Below are 22,429 nucleotides of genomic sequence, written 5' to 3'. Positions count from 1 at the left end.
AATCTGCCTGCCAATGCAGGGGACACGAGTTCGATCTGGTCCAGGAGTATCCCACATGCCGCGGAGCAACTAAGCCCGTGCGCCACAACTACTGAGCCTGCGCTCTAGAGCCCGCGAGCCACAACTACTGAGCTCACCTGCCACAACTACTGAAGCCTGCGTGCCTAGAGCCTGTGCACCGCAACGAAAAGTAGCCCCTGCTCGCCACAACTAGAGAAAGCCCACGCACAGCAACAAAGACCCAACACAGCCAAAAATAAAAGCAAATAAATAAATAAATTTATTTTTAAAAAATGTTAGAAATGATAGGGTGTATTGGCAGATAGAAGGGGTACCTTGTTCTGAAGTAAGAGACAAAGATGTTTTGAGGTGAGTAGAGAAGTAAATGAGGAGCTTAATATTAGACCACTTCAGCTTCATTAAGGTGAGGCCGTTTGCTTGGGAATGTCTAAAGAACCAGATGGTGAGGCAAGTTGGGGAAAGACATGAAGATAGGAAGATAGGAGATTTGATTAGAGGTGAGGAAGGTTGTCAAGCATTGTCTGCATCATAATCTCGTCTTTGTTATTTTATGGAGAAATTTGTCTGACCTAAATTTTGTTGTTGTTCTTTTATATACAGTATAATACTAATTTTTATTTAAAATGCATCGAGTATGGAATAAAATATATCCAGTATTAATAGTACTGACCTGAATTTTTTTTTGTGGCTGTGCTGCGTGGCTTGTGGTATCTTAGTTCCCGAACCAGGGATTGAACCTGGGCCCTTGGCAGTGAGAGCACAGAGTCCTAACCACTGGAATTCCATCACCAGGGAATTCCCTGAGCTGAATTTTTAAAACAACTTTTTTCATATGTAATTCACATACTATACAATTCACCCATTTAAAGTGTACAATTCAGTGGCTTTTAGTGTATTCACAGGTATGTGCAACCATTGTCATAGTCAATTTTGAAACATTTTCATCACCTCAAAAAGAAACCTTGTGCCCTTTAGCTATCACTCCCTGTCCCTGCATCCTCCCCAGCACTGTGCAGTCATTAATCAACTTTCTGTCTATAGGTAATGCCTAGACATCTCATATAAATGGAGTCATTATATGTGGTATTTTGTGACTGGCTTCTTTTACTTAGCATAATGTTTTCAAGATTAATTAATGTTATAGACTGTATTAGTACTTCATTCCTTTTTTAGCTGCGACCTATTTTTTAAAATGTAAATTTAATTAAAACTGCTTATGCCCAGACTTCCCGGTGGTCTAGTGGCTAAGACTCCGTGCTCCCAATGTAGGGGGCCTGGGTTTGATCCCTGGTCAGGGAACTAGATTCTGCATGCTGCAGGTAAGAGTTCACATGCCGCAACTAAAAAGATCCTGGGGCTTCCCTGGTGGCGCAGTGGTTGAGAGTCTGCCTGCCGATGCAGGGGACACGGGTTCGAGCCCTGGTCTGGGAGGATCCCACATGCCGCGGAGCAGCTGGGCCCGTGAGCCACAATTGCTGAGCCTGCGCGTCTGGAGCCTGTGCTCCGCAACAAGAGGGGCTGCAATGATGAGAGGCCCGCGCACCGCGATGAGGAGTGGTCCCTGCTTGCCACAACTGGAGAAAGCCCTCGCGCAGAAACGAAGACTCAACACAGTCATAAATAAATAAATAAATAAATAAAAGAACGTGAATTTCTTTAAAAAAAAAAAAAAAAAGATCCTGCATGCTGCAACAAAGATCCCGCACACGGCAATGAATATCCTGCGCGCTGCAACTAAGACCCGGTGCAGCTAAATGAATGAACGAATGAATAAATAAATAAATCTGCTTATGCCATTGAACTAAGCTCTTTTGGATATTTTTACTGAAAGATTTCTCTTCTATTTTAGTCACTTGTCTTAGTTAAAATATAAATATTTACAGTTAAATCTTCAAACTAATTATATCCTATATTACTCAAAACAACAAGATTCCTATTTCAAGAGAATAGCCTACTTGTTAAACAAAAGGCTTCCTTGAATATCTTATTTCTTGGCATTGCTTTAACATACTAATCAAAATGCCATTTTAATAGCAGTGAAAAAGTAATGACATGATTTCAGTGCATTTGACTATGAGGTGCAAATCAGTGATACATTTTTCTAACTTAATTAAATGCTGTTCTCTCAGCCCTTTGGAGCATTAATATAATTTTCTGGTTCTACTATTTACTTATATTTTCCTAGTATATTGTCCTTCTACCTACTCACAGCACACTACAGGCATGTAAAAAGATGTTTTTTCTCAATTATGTGCGTTCTCCATTCTCCCAAAAACAAAAACAAGTGCAATATGAAGTCTTTACTAATACACTGTACTGCAACTTCCTGGCTTTATTTTAAGCATGATTAAATATTTTAATTTTATTTTGTGAGTTATAGCTGTGTAACAAGCCACCATAAAACTAGTGGCTTAGAAACAGTCATCTTAGTATGTCTGTAGATTCTTTGGGTCAGGAATTTGGACAGAGCCTTATGAAGAGGGCTTGTCTCTGCTTCATAATGCTTGTGAAGCTGAGAAGCTGGGAAGACCCTTCATCTAGGGCCTTGAATTATTTGATAATGTATCCACACTCATGTCTGGTGGTGGATAATGGGACCTCGGCAGGGCTGTTAGCCAGAATACCTACATGTGGTCTCTGTGTGGGCTAGTTTAGGCTTCTCAACAGCATGGTGTCTGGGTTCCAAGACTGAGCCTCAGTAATGACTTCTTTAAATAATTAATTAATTAATTAAAAAAAAATCTTTATTGGAGTATAATTGATTTACAATGGTGTGTTAGTTTCTGCTTTATAACAAAGTGAATCAGCTATACCTATACATATATCCCAATATCTCCTCCCTCTTACATCTCCCTCCCACCCTCCCTATCCCACCCCTCTAGGTGGTCACAAAGCACCGAGCTGATCTCCCTGTGCTACGCGGCTGCTTCCCACTAGCTATCTATTTTACATTTGGTAGTGTATATATGTCCATGACACTCTCTCACTTCGTCCCAGCTTACCCTTGCCCCTTCCCGTGTCCTCAAGTCCATTCTCTACGTCTGTGTCTTTATTCCTGTCCTGCCCCTAGGTTCTTCAGAACCTTTTTTTTTTTTTTTTTTAGATTCCATATATATGTGTTAGCATATGGTATTTGTTTTTCTCTTTCTGACTTCACTCTGTATGACAGTCTCTAGGTCCATCCACCTCACTACAAATACCTCCATTTCATTTCTTTTTATGGCTGAGTAATATTCCATTGTATATATGTGCCACATCTTCTTTATCCATTCATCTGTCAGTGGACATTTAGGTTGCTCCCATGTCCTGGCTATTGTAAATAGAGCTGCAATGAACATTGTGGTACATGACTCTTTTTGAATGATGGTTTTCTCAGGGTATATGCCCAGTAGTGGGATTGCTGGGTTGTATGGTAGTTCTATTTTTAGTTTTTAAGGAACCTCGATACTGTTCTCCATAGTGGCTGTATCAATTTACATTCCCACCAACAGTGCAAGAGGGTTCCCTTTTCTCCACACCTCTCCAGCATTTATTGTTTGTAGATTTTTTTGATGATGGCCATTCTCACTGGTGTGAGGTGATACCTCACTGTAGTTTTGATTTGCATTTCTCTAAGGATTAGTGATGTTGAGCATCCTTTCATGTGTTTGTTGGCAATCTGTATATCTTCTTGGGAGAAATGTCTGTTTAGGTCTTCTGCCCATTTTTTTTTTTTTTTTTTTCTGCCCATTTTTGGTTTGGGTTGTTTGTTTTTTTGATATTGAGCTGCATGAGCTGCTTGTAAATTTTGGAGATTAATCCTTTGTCAGTTGCTTCATTTGCAAATATTTTCTCCCATTCTGAACATTGTCTTTTTGTCTTGTTTATGGTTTCCTTTGCTGTGCAAAAGCTTTTAAGTTTCATTAGGTCCCATTTGTTTATTTGTGTTTTTATTTCCATTTCTCTAGGAGGTGGGTCAAAGAGGATCTTGCTGTGATTTATATCATGGAGTGTTCTGCCTATGTTTTTCTCTAAGAGTTTTATAGTGTCTGGCCTTACATTTAGGTCTTTAATCCATTTTGAGTTTATTTTTGTGTCTGGTGTCAGGGAGTGTTCTAATTTCATTCTTTTACATGTAGCTGTCCAGTTTTCCCAGCACCTCTCATTGAAGAGGCTGTCTTTTCTCCATTGTATATTCTTGCCTCCTTTATCAAAAATAAGGTGACCATATGTGCGTGGGTTTATCTATGGGCTTTCTATCCTGTTGCATTGATGTATATTTCTGTTTTTGTGCCAGTACCATACTCTCTTTTTTAAAAATTATTAGCACCTTTAATTATTTATTTATTTATTTATTTATTTTGGCTGTGTTGGGTCTTTGTTTCTGTGCGAGGGCTTCCTCTAGCTGTGGCAGGTGGGGGCCACTCTTCATCGCAGTGCGCGGGCCTCTCACTATCGTGGCCTCTCTTGTTGCGGAGCACAGGATCCAGACGCGGAGGCTCAGTAGTTGTGGCTCACGGGCCTAGTTGCTCCGCGGCATGTGGGATCCTCCCAGACTAGGGCTCGAACCTGTGTCCCCTGCATTGGCAGGCAGATTCTCAACCACTGCGCCACCAGGGAAGCCCCCATACTGTCTTGATTACTGTAGCTTTGTAGTATAGTCTGAAGTCCGGGAGCCTGATTCCTCCAGCTCCGTTTTTCTTTCTCAGGATTGCTTTGGCTAGTCCGTGTCTTTTATGTTTCCATACAGATTGTGAAATTTTTTGGTTCTAGTTCTGTGAAAAATGCCATTGGTAGTTTGATAGGGATTGCATTGAATCTGTAGATTGCTTTGGGTAGTATAGTCATTTTCACAGTGTTGATTCTTCCAATCCAAGAACATGGTATATCTCTCTATCTGTTTGTATCATCTTTAATTTCTTTCATCAGTGTATTGTAGTTTTCTGCATACAGGTCTTTAGTCTCCTTAGGTACGTTTATTTCTAGGTATTTTATTCTTTTTGTTGCAGTGGTAAAGGGGAATGTTTCTTTAATTTCTTTCAGATTTTTCATCATTAGTGTATAGGAATACAAGAGATTTCTGTGCATTAATTTTGTATCCTGCTACTTTACCAAATTAATTCATTAGCTCTAATAGTTTTCTGGTAGCATCTTTAGGATTCTCTATGTATAGTATCATGTCATCTGCAAACAGTGACAGCTTTACTTCTTCTTTTCCGATTTGGATTCCTTTTATTTCTTTTTCTTCTGTGATTGCTGTGGCTAAAACTTCCAAAACAATGTTGAATAATAGTGGTGAGAGTGGACAACCTTGTCTTGTTCCTGATCTTAGAGAAAACGGTTTCAGTTTTTCACCATTGAGAACGATGTTGGCTGTGGGTTTTTCATCTGTGGCCTTTATAACGTTGAGGTAAGTTCCTTCTACGCCTACTTTCTGGAGGGTTTTTATCATAAATCGGTGTTGAATTTTGTCAAAAGCTTTTTCTGCATCTATTGAGATGATCATATGGTTTTTCTCCTTCACTTCGTTAATATGGTTTATCACATTGATTGATTTGCATATATCGAGGAATCCTTGCATTCCTGGGATAAACCCCACTTGATCATGGTGTATGATCCTTTTAATGTGCTGTCGGATTCTGTTTGCTAGTATTTTGTTGAGGATTTTTGCATCTATGTTCATCAGTGATATCGGCCTGTAGTTTTCTTTCTTTGTGACATCTTTCTCTGGTTTTGGTATCAGGGTGAGGGTGGCCTCGTAGAATGAGTTTGGGAGTGTTCCTGTCTATGCTATAGTTTGGAAGAGTTGGAGAAGGATAGGTGTTAGCTCTTCTCTAAATGTTTGATAGAATTTGGCTGTGAAGCCATCTGGTCCTGGGCTTTTGTGTGTTGGAAGATTTTTAATCACAGTCTTAATTTGAGTGCTTGTGATTGGTCTGTTTATATTTTCTATTTCTTCCTGGCTCAGTCTCAGAAGGTTGTGCTTTTCTAAGAATTTGTCCATGTCTTCCAGGTTGTCCATTTTATTGGCATATAGTTGTTTGTAGTAATCTCTCATGATCCTTTGTATTTCTGCAGTGTTAGTTACTTCTTTTTCATTTCTAATTCTGTTGATTTGAGTCTTCTCCCTTTTTTTCTTGATGAGTCTGGCTAATGGTTTATCAATTTTGTTTATCTTCTCAGAGAACCAGCTTTTAGTTTTATTGATCTTTGCTGTTGTTTCCTTCATTTCTTCTTCATTTATTTCAGATTTGATCTTTATGATTTCTTTCCTTCTGCTAACTTTGGGGTTTTTTTGTTCTTATTTCTGTAATTGCTTTAGGTGTAAGGTTAGGTTGCTTATTTGGGATGTTTCTTGTTTCTTGAGGTAGGATTGTATTGCTGTAAATTCCCTCTTAGAACTGCTTTTGCTGCATCCCGTAGGTTTTGGGTCACTGTATTTTCATTGTCATTTGTTTCTAGGTATTTTTTGATTTCCTCAGTGATCTTTTGGTTATTTAGTAGTGTATTGTTTAGCCTCCATGTGTTTGTATTTTTTACGAATTTTTTCCTGTAATTGATACCTAGTCTCAAAGCATTGTGGTTGGAAAAGATACTTGATACGATTTCAGTTTTCTTAAATTTACCAAGGCTTGATTTGTGACCCAAGATATGATCTGTCCTGGAGAATGTTCCATGAGCACTTGAGAAGAAAGTGTATTCTGTTGTTTTTGGATAGAATGTCTGATAAATATCAGTTAAGTCTGACTTGTTTAATATATCATTTAAAGCTTGTGTTTCCTTATTTATTTTCATTTTGGATTTTCTGTTCCTTGGTGAAAGTGGGGTGTTAAAGTTCCCTGCTATGATTGTGTTACTGTCGATTTCCCCTTTTATGGCTATTAGCATTTGCCTCATGTATTGAGGTGCTTCTATGTTGGGTGAATAAATATTTACAATTGTTATACCTTCCTCTTGGATCGATCCCTTGATCATTATATAGTGTCCTTCTTTGTCTCTTGTAATAGTCTTTATTTTCAAGTCTGTTTTGTCTGATATGAGGATTGCTACTCCAGCTTTCTTTTGATTTCCATTTGCATGGAATATCTTTTTCCATCCCCTCACTTTCAGTCTGTATGTGCCCCTAGGTCTGAAGTGGGTCTATTGTAGACAGCATATATACAGGTCTTGTTTTTGTGTCCATTCAGCCAGTCTATGTCTTTTGGTGGGAGCATTTAATCCATTTACATTTAAGGTAGTTATCGATATGTACGTTCCTGTTACCATTTTTTTAATTGTTTTGGGTTTGTTATTGTAGGTCTTTTCCTTCTCTTGTGTTTCCTGCCTAGAGAAGTTCCTTTAGCGTTTGTTGTAGAGCTGGTTTGGTGGTGCTGAATTCTCTTAGCTTTTGCTTGTTTGTAAAGGTTTCAATTTCTCCATCGAATCTGAATGAGATCCTTGCTGGGTAGAGTAATCTTGCTTGTAGGTTTTTCCCTTTCATCACTTTAAATATGTCCTGCCACTGCCTTCTGGCTTGCAGAGCTTCTGCTGAAAGATCAGCTGTTACCCTTATGGGGATTCCCTTGTATATTATTTGTTGTTTTTCCCTTGCTGCTTTTAATATTTTTTCTTTGTATTTAAGTTTTGATAGTTTGATTAATATGTGTCTTGGTGTGTTTCTCCTTGGATTTATCCTGTATGGGACGCTCTGTGCTTCCTGGACTTGATTGACTATTTCCTTTCCCATATTAGGGAAGTTTTCAACTATAATCTCTTCAAATATTTTCTCAGTCCCTTTCTTTTTCTCTTCTACTTCTGGGACGCCTATAATTTGAATGTTGGTGTGTTGAATGTTGTCCCAGAGGTCTCTGAGATTGTCCTCAATTCTTTTCATTCTTTTTTCTTTATTCTGCTCTGTGGTAGTTATTTCCACTATTTTATCTTCCAGGTCACATATCCGTTCTTCTGCCTCAGGTATTCTGCTATTGATTCCTTCTAGAGAATTTTTAATTTCATTTATTGTGTTGTTCATCATTGTTTGTTTGCTGTTTAGTTCTTCTAGGTCCTTGTTAAACGTTTCTTGTATTTTCTCCATTCTGTTTCCAAGATTTTGGATCATCTTTACTATCATTACTTTGAATTCTTTTTTAGGTAGACTGCCTGTTTCCTCTTCATTTGTTTGGGCTGTTCGGTTTTTACCTTGCTCTTTCATCTGCTATGTATTTCTCTGTCTTCTCGTTTTGCTTAACTTACTGTGTTTGGGGTCTCCTTTTCGCAGGCTTCAGGTTCGTAGTTCCCGTTATTTCTGGTGTCTGCTTCCAATGGATAAGGTTGGTTCAGTGGGTTGTGTAGGCTTCCTGGTGGAGGGGACTGGTGCCTGTGTTCTGGTGGATGAGGCTGGATCTTGTCTTTCTGGTGGGCAGGACCGTGTTTGGTGGTGTGTTTTGGGGTGTCTGTGACCTTATTATGATTTTAGGCAGCTTTTCTGCTAATGGGTGGGGTTGTGTTCCTGTCTTGCTAGTTGTTTGGCATGGGGTGTCCAGCACTGTAGCTTGCTGCTCGTTGAGTGGAGCTGGGTCTTAGTGTTGAGATGGAGATCTCAGGGAGAGCTTTTGCCATTTGATATTACATGGGGCCGGGAGGTCTCTGGTGGACCAATGTCCTGAACTCGGCTCTCCCACCTCAGAGGCTCAGGCCTGACACCCAGCCAGAGTACCAAGACCCTGTCAGCCGCACGGCTCAGAAGAAAAGGGAGAAAAAAAAAGAAAGAAAAAGAGAAGAAATAAATATATAATATAAAATAAGTTATTAAAATGGAAAAAAATATTAAAATAAAAAAATTAAAAAGTAATAAAAAAAAGAGAGAAAGAAGAGAGCAACCAAACCAAAAAACAAATCCACCAGTGATAACAAGCGCTAAAAACTATACTAAAAAAACGAAAACAAAAAACTGTAGTCAGAACCCTAGGAGAAATGGCAAAAGCAAAGCTATACAGAGAAAGTCACACAAAGAAGCATACACATACACACTCACAAAAAGTGAAAAAGGAGGAAAAAAAATATATATATATTTAAAAAAAGGAAGGGAGCAACCAAATCAGTAAACAAATGTACCAATGATAATAAGCTCTAAATACTAAACTAAGATAAACATAAAACCAGAAACAAATTAGATGCAGAAAGCAAACTGCAAGCCTACAGTTGCTCCCAAAGTCCACCGCCTTAATTTTGGATGATTCATTGTCTATTCAGGTATTCCACAGATGCAGGGTACATCAAGTTTACTGTGGAGATTTAATCCATTGCTCCTGAGGTTGCTGGGAGAAATTTCCCTTTCTTTGTTCGCACAGCTCCTGGGGTTCAGCTTTGGATTTGGCCTTGCCTCTGCGTGTAGGTCGCCTGATGGCATCTGTTCCCCACCCAGACAGGACGGGGTTAAAGGAGCAGCTGATTAGGGGGCTCTGGCTCGCTGAGGTCGGGGGGAGGGAGGGGTACAGAATGCGGGGCCATCCTGCGGTGGCAGAGGCCAGCGTGACGTTGCAACAGCCTGAGGCACGCTGTGTATTCCCCTGGGGAAGTTGTCCCTGGATCACGGGACCCTGGCAGTGGCAGGCTGCACCCGCTCCTGGGAGGGGAGGTGTGGATAGTAACCTGTGCTTGCACACAGGCTTCCTGGTGGCCGCAGCAGACCAAGAAGCAGACGGGTCTCATGCCCGTCTTGGTGTCCACGCTGATATCCGCGGCTCGTGCCCATCTCTGGAGCTCGTTTAGGCAGTGCTCTGGATCCCCTCTCCTTGCACACCCCAAAACAATGGTCTCTTGCCTCTTAGGCAGGTCCAGACTTTTTCCCGTACTCCCTCCTGGCTAGCTGTGGTGCGCTAGCCCCCTTCAGGCTATGTTCACGCAGCCAACCCCAGTTCTCTCCCTAGGATCTGACCTCTGAAGTCCGAGCCTCAGCTCCCAGCCCCCACCTGCCCTGGCGGGTGAGCAGACAAGCCTCTCAGGCTGGTGAGTGCTGGTCCGCAGCGATCCTCTGTGCAGGAATCTCTCCGCTTTGTCCTTTGCACCCCTCTTGCTGCACTCTCCTCCGTGGCTCTGAAGCTTCCCCCTTGCCCACCCCCTGTCTCTGCCAGTGAAGGGACTTCCTAGTATGTGGAAACTTTTCCTCCTTCACAGCTCCCTTCCGGAGGTGCAGATCCCATCCCTATTCTTTTGTCTCTGTTTTTCCTTTTTCTTTTGCCCTACCCAGGTACCTGGGGAGTTTCTTGCCTTTTGGGAAGTTTGAGGTCTTCTGCCAGCGTTCAGTAGGTGTTATGTAGGAGTTGTTCCACATGTAGCTGTAGTTTTGATGTATTGTGGGGAGGAAGGTGATCTCCACGTCTTACTCCTCCTCCATCTTGAAGGTGTCCCCCAACTCAACTATTTATCAAAAAAGATTTGTTTTATTTTTTGGCCGCGCTGTGTGGCATGTAGGATCTTAGTTCACAGACCAGGGGTCGAACCCGTGCCCCCTGCATTGGACGCACGGAGTCTTAACCTCTGGCCCGCCAGGGAAGTCCTTATTTGTAGACTTTTTGATGATGTACCTCATTTTGGTTTTGATTTGCATGTCTCTTATAATTAGCGATGCTGAGCATCTTTTCATGTGCCTGTTAGCCATCTGTATGACTTCTTTGGACAAATGTCTAATCAGATCTTCTGCCCATTTTTTGATTGGGTTGGGGTTTTTTTTGGACTTTGAGTTGTATGAGCTATTTGTGTATTTTGGATATTAACCTCTTGTCGTTCACATTATTTGCAAATATTTTCTCCCATTCCATAGGTGTTCTTTTTGTTTAGTCGGTGGTTTCCTTTGCTGTGCAAAAGCTTTTAAGTTTAATCAAGTTACATTTGTTTATTTTTGCTTTTATTTCTTTTGCCTTAGGAGAGTGCCACAAGAAAATACTGCTATGATTTATGTCAGAGTGTTTCTTCTAGGAGTTTTATGGTTTCAGGTCTTATATTTGAGATTATTTTTGTGTTTGGTATGAAGGAATGTTCTAATCTCATTGTTTGACATGTGGCTGTCCAGTTTTCCCAGGATTACTGTTGAAGAAACTGTCTTTTCTCCATTGTATATTCTTGCCTCCTTTGTCATAGATTAATTGACCATAGGTGCATGGGTTTATTTCTGGGCTCTCTATTCTATTCCATTGATCTGTGTATCTCTTTTTGTGCCAGTACCATTCTGTTTTGATTACTGTACACACAGCTTTGTTCTTAAGTCATCAAGAGGATTCATGAAAAGTAAAGAGTAGTTTCTGTGACCTATTATACTCTTTTTGGTGACAGTATGAATATATATGAAATATTCTTTTTATTTTGTAAGGAACTAAGAGGCAGTACATCTAAATGGTTAATAATATAACAGTATAAGGACAATATGACACGTATACCATAGGGTTGGAGGTTAAATTAGGTGATATCATCAAGTATCTGAGTATGAGCACTCAGTAAATATTAACTGGTATTACTTTACTAATGAATATCAAACTATTCAATACGGTCGTTCTCAGTATCTGCAGGGGATTGATTCCAGGACCCCTGTGGATACCAAAATTCTGGGATACTCAGTGGCGCAGTATTTGCATATAACCTATGCACATCTCTGAATACTTTCAATCATGTATAGATTATTTATAATACCTAATAAAATGTAAATTCTGTGTACATAGTTGCTAGTGAGGGGCAAATTCAAGTTTTGCTGTTTAGAACTTTCTGGATTTTTTTTTCCCCTCTATTTTCTATCCGTGGTTGGTTGAATTGGTGGATGTGAGACCACCGTTTACAGAGGACTGACTATATAGACAAAATGTACCATAGAAATGAAGGGAAAGGTGAGAACACGAAGTTACAAACGCCTTAAAGAATGAGTACTGTTTGGAAACAGCATTTCTCAGAATATGTTTTGCAGATAATGGTGAAAAAAGGATTTATGGGCGGTTAAGTTTGGAAAGTACATTCCTCTACCTTCTACCTTGACAGTGTAAAATAATATAGTTATGTCTCTGAGAAGTTCTGTAATAAAAAAAAAAAATTCACCTAATCTACAGGACTTCAGCTTTTAGCATACATACATAGCTTGGAAAAACTCTTCCTATATAAAGCATCTAGAATTGCAAACATCCTTTTTTTTTTTTTAAATTAATTAATTTATTTTATTTATTTATTTTTTGGCTGTGTTGGGTCTTCGTTTCTGTGCATGGGCTTCCTCTAGTTGCGGCGAGCGGGGGCCACTCTTCATTGCGGTGCGCGGGCCTCTCACTATCACGGCCTCTTCTTGTTACGGAGCACAGGCTCCAGACGCGCAGGCTCAGTAGTTGTGGTTCACGGGCCCAGTTGCTCTGCGGCATGTGGGATCTTCCCAGACCAGGGCTCGAACCTGTGTCCCCTGCATTGGCAGGCGGATTCTCAACCACTGCACCACCAGGGAAGCCCCGCAAACATCTTTTTAAACTCAAAATTGTATTTCCAAGAAGGTAAGGGAAATAACCCGGACAAAAACAGCCAGAAACTGGAAACCAGATGGCCTTCAAACCCACCCATGTATTGTACGAATTATTTATTTACTTTTTTGAATAATCCATAGAAAGCTGGAGTAGCTATATTAATTTCAGACAAAGCAGACTTGAGAAGGAAAAATTTCAGACATTATGTATTGATAAAGAGGTCAAGTCTCCTAAAAGGCATAGTTTATGAGGCAAAAACTGATAGAACTTCAAGGAGAAATAGATACATTCACTGTTATGGTTGGAGACTTAAGCACCTGTCTTGCAGTAATTTATAGATACAGCAGAGGCAGAAAATCAGTAAGGACCAGTACCATCAGTCAAATGTATTTAATGATGTTTATCTGACAACCATTGAATATACATTCTTTTCAGGCTTACATGTAACAGTCTTCAAGATGCACTATATTCTGGGTCATAAAACATACCTGAACATGTGCTCTTAGACCACAATGGAATTAAGTTAGAAATAACAGAAAGATAGTTGGAAAATCTGAAAATATTTGGAGATTAAACAACACACTTTTAAATAACACATGGATCAAAAAAAAGTCCAAAGAAAAATTTAAAATATTTTGAAATAAAGGAAAATGAAAAGCAGCAAAAGCAGTGCTTAGGGATTAGTTTAGAGCATTGAATGTATATGTTAGAAAAGAAGAAAGATATAAAATGAGTTTCTAAGCTTCCAGCTTAGAGCACCAGAGAAAAAGAGCAATGTAAGCCTTAAGCAAGTGGAAGAAAAGAAATAAAAATTAGAGCATAAATAAATAAAACCAAAAACAGGAGGACAGTAACAGAAAATCAACAAAACTAAAAGCTGGTTCTTTGAAAAGATTGATAAAATTGATAGACCTCTAGCCAGTCTAACGAAGACCAAAAGAGAGAAAGACACAAATTACTAATATAAGGAATGAAAGATGTAAATTTCTTTTTTTCATTTAATTATGATAAAATACACTGTTGACCCTTGAACAACACAGGAGTTAAGGACACCGACCCTCCCACAGTTGAAAATCCACGTATGACTTTACAGCTGGAACTCTGTATTCATGGTTCTGCATCCTCGGATTCAAACAACCGCAGATCTTGTAGTACTATAGTACATATTTATTGCAAAAAATCTGTGTATAAGTGGACCCATGCAGTTCAAATCCATGTTCAAGGACCAAATGTACATAACAAAAAAATTTACCATTTTAAGCATTTAAAAAAAATAAATTTATTTATTTTATTTATTTATTTTTGGCTGCATTGGGTCTTTGTTGCTGCACGCAGGCTTTCTCTGGTTGTGGCGAGCAGGGGTTACTCTTCGTTGTGGTGCATGGGCTTCTCTTGTTGCGGAGCACTGGCTCTAGGCACGCGGACTTCAGTAGTTATGGCACGCGGGGTCAGTAGTTGTGGCTCACGGGCTCTAGAGCACAGGCTCAGTAGTTGTGGCGCATGGGCTTAGTTGCTCCGCAGCATGTGGGATCTCCCTGGACCAGGGTTTGAACCCATGACCCCTGCATTGGCAGGCGGATTCTTAACCACTACGCCACCAGGGAAGTCCTGCATTTTAAGCATTTTTAAGTGTACAGTTCAGTGGCATTAAGTACATTCACATTGTTGTACAACCGTCATCACTCCATCTCCAGAGTACCCATTAAACTCCACATTCCCCACTTCCCTGGCAGCCAGTCTACTTTCTGCCTCTATGAATTTGACTACTCTCGGTACCTCATTTAAGTGGAATCATAGAATATTTGTCATTTTGTGACTGGCTTATTTCACTTAAAATACTGCCTTTAGGGTTCATTCATGTAGCATATGTCAGAATTTTCTTCCTTTTTAAGGCCAAATAACATTCCATTGCACATAACGATGTGTATATAGTACATTTTAAAAATCCATTTATCCATTGATGAACACTTGAGTTGCTTCTGCCATTTGGATGTTGTGAATAATGCTGCTACGAACTTGGGTATACAAATATCACTGCTTTTAATCCTTTTGGGTACATACCCAGAAGTTGAATTGCTGGGTTATATGGTAATCCTATGTTCAGTTTTTTGAGGAACCATCATATTTGTTTCCACAGCAGCTGCACCTTCTTACCACTTTACATTCCTGTCAGCAATGCCAATACTTGTTATTTTCCGTTTTTATTTTTTTAATTTTAATTTTTATAATAGCTGTCCTATTCTTTTTCAAATTCTTTTTCCATGTAGGTTAATACAGAGTATTGAGCAGAGTTCCCTGTGCTGTACAGTAAGTCCTTGTTGGTTATCTATTTTAAATATAGCAGTGTGTACATGAATAGATACATGTATATGTAATCATATGTAAGTGAATCACTCTGCTGTACAACTGAAACTAACACAACATTGTTAATCAACTATACTCCAATATAAAATAAAAATAAAAAAAAAAAACAGCTATCCTAATGTGTGTGAAGTGGTATCTTATTGTGGCTTTGGTTTGCATTCCCTAGTTAGTGATGTTGAGCATCTTTTCATATGCCTATTATGCTTATTGGCCATTTGTATATCTTTGGAGAAATGTCCTTTGCCCAATTTTATTGGATTGTTTGAGTTGTTGATTTTAGGAGTTCTTTATCTATTCTGAATATATGTGAATATATACATATATATGTGTATACGTAGATATACATATATATATATACACATATACATATTGACATATACATATATATATATTTGGCATGGCCAAAAAAAAAAAGAGTTAATACTAATTGTTGTGAAAAGTCCTAAAAAAATATGCTAAATTGTTGAATCAGCCTTGATTTTTTTTTTTTTGGCCACACAGCACAGCATGTGAGATCTTAGTTCTCCGACCAGGGATCGAACCCGTGCCCCCTGAACTGGCAGGCAGAGTCTTAACCACTGGACCGGCAGGGAATTCCCAGCCTTGATACTATAAAACAAACTAACCCCAAAATGATAGAAAAAAAAAAAAAAGGGTCTAGTTATCTGAATTGTATCAATTTTTTCCTTTGTTTCTTAAAATCAACTGAAGTTAGCGTGTTTGAGGCATTTTTAGAAAGTAAGGTTTGTTACATAGTAAAATCCTGACCAACTTACTGGAACCTCCAGCCTTCAGGAGTCAGTCTGAATCAAGAAGTCTCAAGAATAAAGGTCATAGTGATGGAAATGGGATTGTTTTGCAGCTCCTAATTCTCTAAGATGGTCCTCAACCTTCTGTAATCTGGTTTCTGCTTCCTTCATTGTGGAATGGATTAATTGAGGTCATTAGTGACTGCATCTCTTGCCAACTTTTGGTCTAATTCACTCTTTTTTTTTTTTCTTCTTTTTTTTTAACCATTGAATTGTACACTTTATTTTGTTGTTGTTGTTTTAATATTTATTTATTTATTTTGGGCAGCGCCGGGTCTTAGTTGCAGCATTGCAGGATCTTCGTTGCAGCATGAGGGCTCATAGTTGCAGCACGCAGGTTTCTTAGTTGCAGCACGTGGACTCTTAATTGCGGCATGCTAACTCTCAGTTGGGGCATGCATGCGGGATCTAGTTCCCCGACCAGGGATCAAACCTGGGCCCCCTGCATTGGGAGTGTGGAGTCTTATCCACTGGACCACCAGGGAAGTCACGGGTCTTGTTCACTCTTGACAGTGGTTAAGAGCAGAGAATCTCAAACCAGACTGTCTATGTTCCACTCTTAATAGCTTTCTAATATAAAAGTTGTGTTATCTCTCTGGATCATCATTTAAAAAGTGTCATCACTTTTAAGATGGGGAAATTAGTGATACCTGCTTTAGAGTATTTTAGATTTTGGATCTAAAATTGGAATCTTTAAAAACAGTCCTTTTGGGGAGTTAAGAGCATCTTTATAAGTTCTAATAAAATATAAAGTGATAAAGGAACGCTGATTGTTTCTCATGGGAGATCCTATTCAAATATTATAGCAATATCTAAGGCTTTTACTAAACTTCTTATTTAATTTATATTTATTTTATTAGTATTTTATTTATTTTTTAAAAAAAATTATTATTATTTATTTACTATTTATTTTTGGCTGTGTTGGGTCTTCGTTTCTGTGCGAGGGCTTTCTCTAGTTGCGGCAAGTGGGGGCCACTCTTCATCGCGGTGTGCGGGCCTCTCACTATCGCAGCCTCTCTTGTTGCGGAGCACAGGCTCCAGACGCGCAGGCTCAGTAGTTGTGGCTCACGGGCCCAGTTGCTCCGCGGCATGTGGGATCTTCCCAGACCAGGGCTCGAACCCGTGCCCCCTGCATTGGCAGGCAAATTCTCAACCACTGCGCCACCAGGGAAGCCCTAGTATTTTATTTTTTAATAACAGTTTTAGGTTCACAGCAAAATTGAGTGGAAAGCACAAAGATTTCCCATCTACCCCTTACCCCTACACATGGAGACCCATCCCCCATTATCAACATTCACCACCAGAGTGGTACCTGTGTTACAATTGATGAGACTATGTTGACACATTATAATCATCCAGTCCATAGTTTATATTATAGTTCACTCTTGATGGTTTACATTCTGTGGGCTTGGACAAATGTATAATGGCATGTATCTACCATTATTGTATCATTCAGAGCATTTTCACTGCCCTAAAAATCCTCTGTGTTCTGCTTGTTTGTCCCTTCCCTCGCCCAAATCCTGATCTTTTTACTGTCTCCATAATTTTGCCCTTTCCAGAATGTCATATAGTTGGAATTATACATTATGTAGATTTTTCAGATTGACTAAGTTCTTTTAAAATTGAGATATAATTCACATACTGTAAAATTCACTCCTTTCAAGTGTACAGTTCAGTGGCATTTAGTATATTCACAGGGTCGTATAACTGTCACTGCAGTCCAATCCCAGAGCATTTTCATCACTCTAGGAAGAAACTCTGTACCCATTAGCAGTCATTCCCCATCCCCCCTCCTCCAGTCCCTCCAAGCCACCCAACTACTTTCTGTCTCTGGGTTTGCCTATTCTGGACATTGTATGTAAATGGAATCATATGATGTATGGCCTTTTGTGGCTGATTACTAAGCCTTTTTAATGATGGTTTTAATCTTTTCAAAGTATGTTCATGTTTAAAAATAAATGCAGGGCTTCCCTGGTGGCGCAGTGGTTGAGAATCTGCCTGCTAATGCAGGGGACACGGGTTCGAGCCCTGGTCTGGGAAGATCCCACATGCCGCGGAGCGACTAGGCCCGTGAGCCACAACTACTGAGCCTGCGCGTCTGGAGCCTGTGCTCCGCAACAAGAGAGGCTGCGATAGTGAGAGGCCCGCACACCGCGATGAAGAGTGGCCCCCGCTTGCCGCAACTAGAGGAAGCCCTCGCACAGAAACGAAGACCCAACACAGCCAAAAATAAATAAATAAATAAATTAATTAAAAAAAAAACAAAAAAAATATAAATGCATAACACCTCTATGAGTTAGACAGGAACTTTGTGACAACCTTTGTGACATAATTGCATTGTCAGATTTATTGTATCTTCATGACCTCAATTTACCATAGGATGAGGGAAAGAGGTTTAGAGGTGGCAGGTTAGAGATTTGGAAAAGTAGAGTTAAAGGAAAAATAGGACATGATGATATATGAAAAATAACTCAGTCCTGTGGGATTTCTAGAACCATGAGAATTAAACTTTATTAAAGTGCAGCTGCAATTAAATACTCCAGTTATATTTAGGAATTTGAAATTGTAAAGATGGGTTGCTGAGCCTTCAGTAGTTATAGACTGAATCTCATTTCATCAAGGTTGAAAGGATGTCAGGATTGTGCTCTGGGTTATTCCAAATTTTTTAAATGGAAGCCTGTTGCTACAGTGTGCAGAAAGGGTATGATAAATTTATTTTTAAAAACAAATTAAAGCAGATAATAGGTGTCTTTTGCCTTTGCTACAGTTAGCTCGAGTAGAGAACTTTTATATAATGGAAATGTAAAGCATTAATTCTTCCTTTAAAATTTTTTTCCCGTATTTATTTCCATATACTTCAATTTTAAGATTGAAGTATAGTTGATTTACAGTGTTTCCGGTGTATAAACCAAAGTGATCCTTTGATTCTTTTTTTTTTTTTCAGATTCTTTTCCCTTATAGGTTATTACAGGATACTGAATATAGTTCCCTGTGCTATACAGTAGGTCCTTGTTGTAAGCATTAATTTTTGAAAGTTGTAAGTATGTTTGAAATTAGTGGTCAGTGTTAGTAAAGGGTAACATTTTTCTGTAAATTTTACATGTTAGGTTTTCTGTTTTACAATATAGTGTGCTTGTGGGATGCAAATTAGTGCCATCTTCACAATTGAATTTGTAGTTGTAACTGAGTAGAGAAAATCAATAGGATAACAAACTACAACAGGCTATCTTGTTGTCTGCCATGGCTCTTACCATTTCCTGGTGCAAAGGAAGTTCTGGCTAAATTATTTGGTTACTATCTGGCCTTTTGCCCTAATGAACTGTGCTGCTGGTCTATTCATTGGCGAGGACTTTTTTTTTTAACCTGGAAGCCTATATGATCGTACCCATACTTCTTTTCCTTGGTTCCCCTACTTTATCCTGCTTGTCTTTCTTGGGGGTTCTTCCCTCAACACTAAGAGCTCCCTGATCCCTTCTATAATGCCATTCCAAGGGAAGTAAGTTCTAAAATGAAAAAGTTACTGAAAATGAAAAGAAAATGAGAGGTATCTTTAAGTTAATAAAACTCTTGCCCCATTCACTTGTAATCAAATCTTTGTCTCAGAAGTTCCAGCCTCACATTGAGTGGCATAACTATGACCTTAGAATCCCTTTTCCCTACATTGAATTTTCCTGCTGCTGGGTTGAGGTCAAGGAAGTGGGGACATGTATGTGTTGATGAAGTGAGAAGGAAAGACTTGGACAACCCATGAGGGGAGAGTAGTATCTGCTAAGATAGTCTGGGTGGCATTTTTATTTGTGTATATAAGTTGGTGTTTTAATTTTTGTGTGTATAAATTGCTATATGTAACCAAGGTTAGCTGAGAATATGTCTATCTAAAAAACAACTTTATAGTGCTTTAGTCATTTTCTATTGCATAAAATTTAAGATCTTCTCAAAGCACGCAAAAGCACTTCATAGTTTTTGTCTAAGAACTTCACAATCAAGAAGCTCTTTTTCTTTTTCTGACTTAACTTCACTCTGGGGTGAAGTGAGAGTAGCATCGACATATATACGCTACCAAATGTAAAATAGTTAGCTAGTGGGAAGCAGCCACATAGCACAGGGAGATCAGCTTGGTGCTTTGTGATGACCTAGAGGGGTGGGATAGGGAGGCTCAAGAGGGAGGGGATATGGGGTATATGTATGCATGTGGCTGATTCACTTTGTTGTACAACAGAAACTAACACAGTATTGTGAAGCAGTTATACTCCTATAAAGATCTATTTTAAAAAAAAAGAAGCTCTTTTTGTGATAGTTTCAAAAAAGTATAATCCCTTAAAAAAACTACTGTACCTTGGTTTGTAAACTCAAATCAAGAATGTTTAGTTTTGTATAGGTATTCAAATATGGTTATTGTTCACATTGTTTTTCATTACTGAAGTGATAATGCCTGTTTGAATATTACTTATGTATATATATATATTTTTTATTTTTAATCAGTCATCAGTTTTATACACATCACTTTATACATGTCAATCCCAATCGCCCAATTCAGCACACCACCATCCCCACCCCACCGCAGTTTTCCCCCCTTGGTGTCCATACGTTTGTTCTCTACATCTGTGTCTCAACTTCTGCCCTGCAACCCGGTTCATCTGTACCATTTTCTAGGTTCCACATACATGTGTTAATATACGATATTTGTTTTTCTCTTTCTGACTTACTTCACTCTGTATGACAGTCTCTAGATCCATCCACGTCTCAACAAATGACTCAATTTCGTTCCTTTTTACGGCTGAGTAATATTCCATTGTATATATGTACCACAACTTCTTAACTTCTTTATTTTGTGTTTCAAATGAATTTGCTATAGGCATATCTGCTTAGGACTTTGGCATGATTTATGACGAATATATAGACGTTTGTATAGTTCATTGAATCTTAGAGACGGGGGCGGGATTTGAAAGGCTTTTTTAGGTCTGGTTGCCCATCTAAAACAGAAACTCATCTTCAACCAACTCTTGACTTTTGACTCTTATAATTAATTTTTTTTAACATTCTTTTTCATATTCTTTTCTGTTATGGTTTATCACAGGATATTGAATATAGTTCCCTGTGCTATACAGTAAGACCTTATTGTTTATCTATTCTATATATACCAGTTTGCATCTGCTAATCCCAAACTCCTACTCCACTTCACCCCTCCCCTAACCCCATCCCTCTTGGCAACCACCAGTCTATTCTCTATGTTCTTGAGTCTGTTTCATAGATATATTCATTTGTGTCATATTTTAGATTCCACATATAAGTGATATCATATGGTATTTGTCTTTATCTTTCTGACTTACTTCACTTAGTATGATAATCTGTAGTTGTATCCATGTTGCTGCAAATGGCATTATTTCATTCTTTTTATGGCTGAGTAGTATTCCATTGTATATATGTACCACATCTTCTTTATCCATTCATCTGTCAATGGACGTTTAGGTTTCCATGTTGACTCTTATAATGGATTCTGTTTTTTAAATTTTTATTGGAGTATGGTTGCTTTAAAATGTTGTGTTATGGATTCTTAATTGTAGCCATTGGTAGGGAATGTCTACTCTTTCTAGGCATCCCATTCTATTTCTGACTAGTTCTAACTATTTGAAAATTGTACCCCAAAACTCTCTTACTCTGTCAAATCAATCATTTATCATAATTTTGTTCTTCTAGAGGTAAATTCTCTTCAATAAAAATACTCTTTAGTGGTTTGAAGATATATCATGAGTCTCATTTCATCTTATTTATGCTAAGCCCAGTTTTTGTTGAATTGTTGGTCATATTATAGGATTTCCCTGTCCTCCTCACCTAATGGACATGTTTTAGTTCCTCGGCTTTCAAATGTTTTTGACTGTAACCCCAATAAAGAATATATTTCATATCCCAGCTCAACATACATGTAGTATGTAGTTTTAATACATATATGCAACTGAGACAGAAATTTTATAAGATAACATATCTTTACATTGACACTTTCTGCTCTTTTTCATTTTAAAAAAAATGCTGGTGTTACCTATTAAATTGATTTTATCACTCCCTGATGGATTTTAGCCTGTAGTTTGGAAAACATTGTTCTAATTTGTTCATGTCACAGAACTGAAATAAGGAGTTTCCAAAAGCTGTATGTTAGGACAGTCATTGCTAAAACAGGTTTTACCTTTATTAACTCAAAGAGAATATTCTGATGGTGGTTATAAAGTAAAACTAACCAGGATTATCAAGTTCTTGGTAATGCATACAATAAAATTGATGTATGCAACTGTTATTTTTATCCTTAGGTGGCGACAGACAAGGTTGCAGAAAAGTTGAGTTCTACTCTCTCATGGGTAAAGAACACAGTGTCACATACAGTCAGTCAGATGGCCAGTCAGGTGGCAAGTCCATCTGCTTCATTACACACTACATCCTCATCTACCACACTGTCAACGCCAGCCCTTTCACCATCTTCCCCGTCACAGTTGAGTCCAGACGACTTAGAACTCCTGGCTAAACTGGAGGAACAAAATAGGTAAGTGAGGTTGCTTGGGTTTTCTTTCCTTTAATTATCATACAAACTCAACCATTCATATATGTATATATGCCATAATCAAAATTTAAAATATTTGTTCAAATTAAGAATGTTTAGGGGAGTTCCCTGGTGGCCTAGTGGTTAGGATTCTGGGCTTTCACTGCTGTGGCCCGGGTTCTAGCCCTGGTCAGGGAATGAGGTCCCGCAAGCTGTGTGGCGCAGCCAAAGAAAAGAAAGAATGTTTAGTTTTTGGCTCC

At 38.8% G+C, this 22,429-nt stretch overlaps 1 protein-coding gene across 11 annotated transcripts in view; it reads left to right on the top strand.

The window, feature by feature from the left end:
- EVI5 (ecotropic viral integration site 5) overlaps nt 1-22,429 on the top strand; it is a 227,345-nt gene that overhangs the window by 34,711 nt on the left and 170,205 nt on the right. For all 11 annotated transcript variants that reach the window (XR_005019724.1, XM_036850975.1, XM_036850955.1 and 8 more), the window contains exon 2: nt 21,943-22,172. Coding sequence is in view for 10 of the 11 variants with exons in the window: in XM_036850975.1 (XP_036706870.1) it covers nt 22,024-22,172 (149 nt within the window). In the remaining variant the exon portion in view is untranslated. The remainder of the gene's footprint in view (nt 1-21,942; nt 22,173-22,429) is intronic.

Source organism: Balaenoptera musculus, chromosome 1 (assembly GCF_009873245.2).
Source record: "Balaenoptera musculus isolate JJ_BM4_2016_0621 chromosome 1, mBalMus1.pri.v3, whole genome shotgun sequence".
Lineage (NCBI taxonomy): Eukaryota > Metazoa > Chordata > Mammalia > Artiodactyla > Balaenopteridae > Balaenoptera > Balaenoptera musculus.
This window is presented reverse-complemented; position numbering and strand designations above follow the sequence as displayed.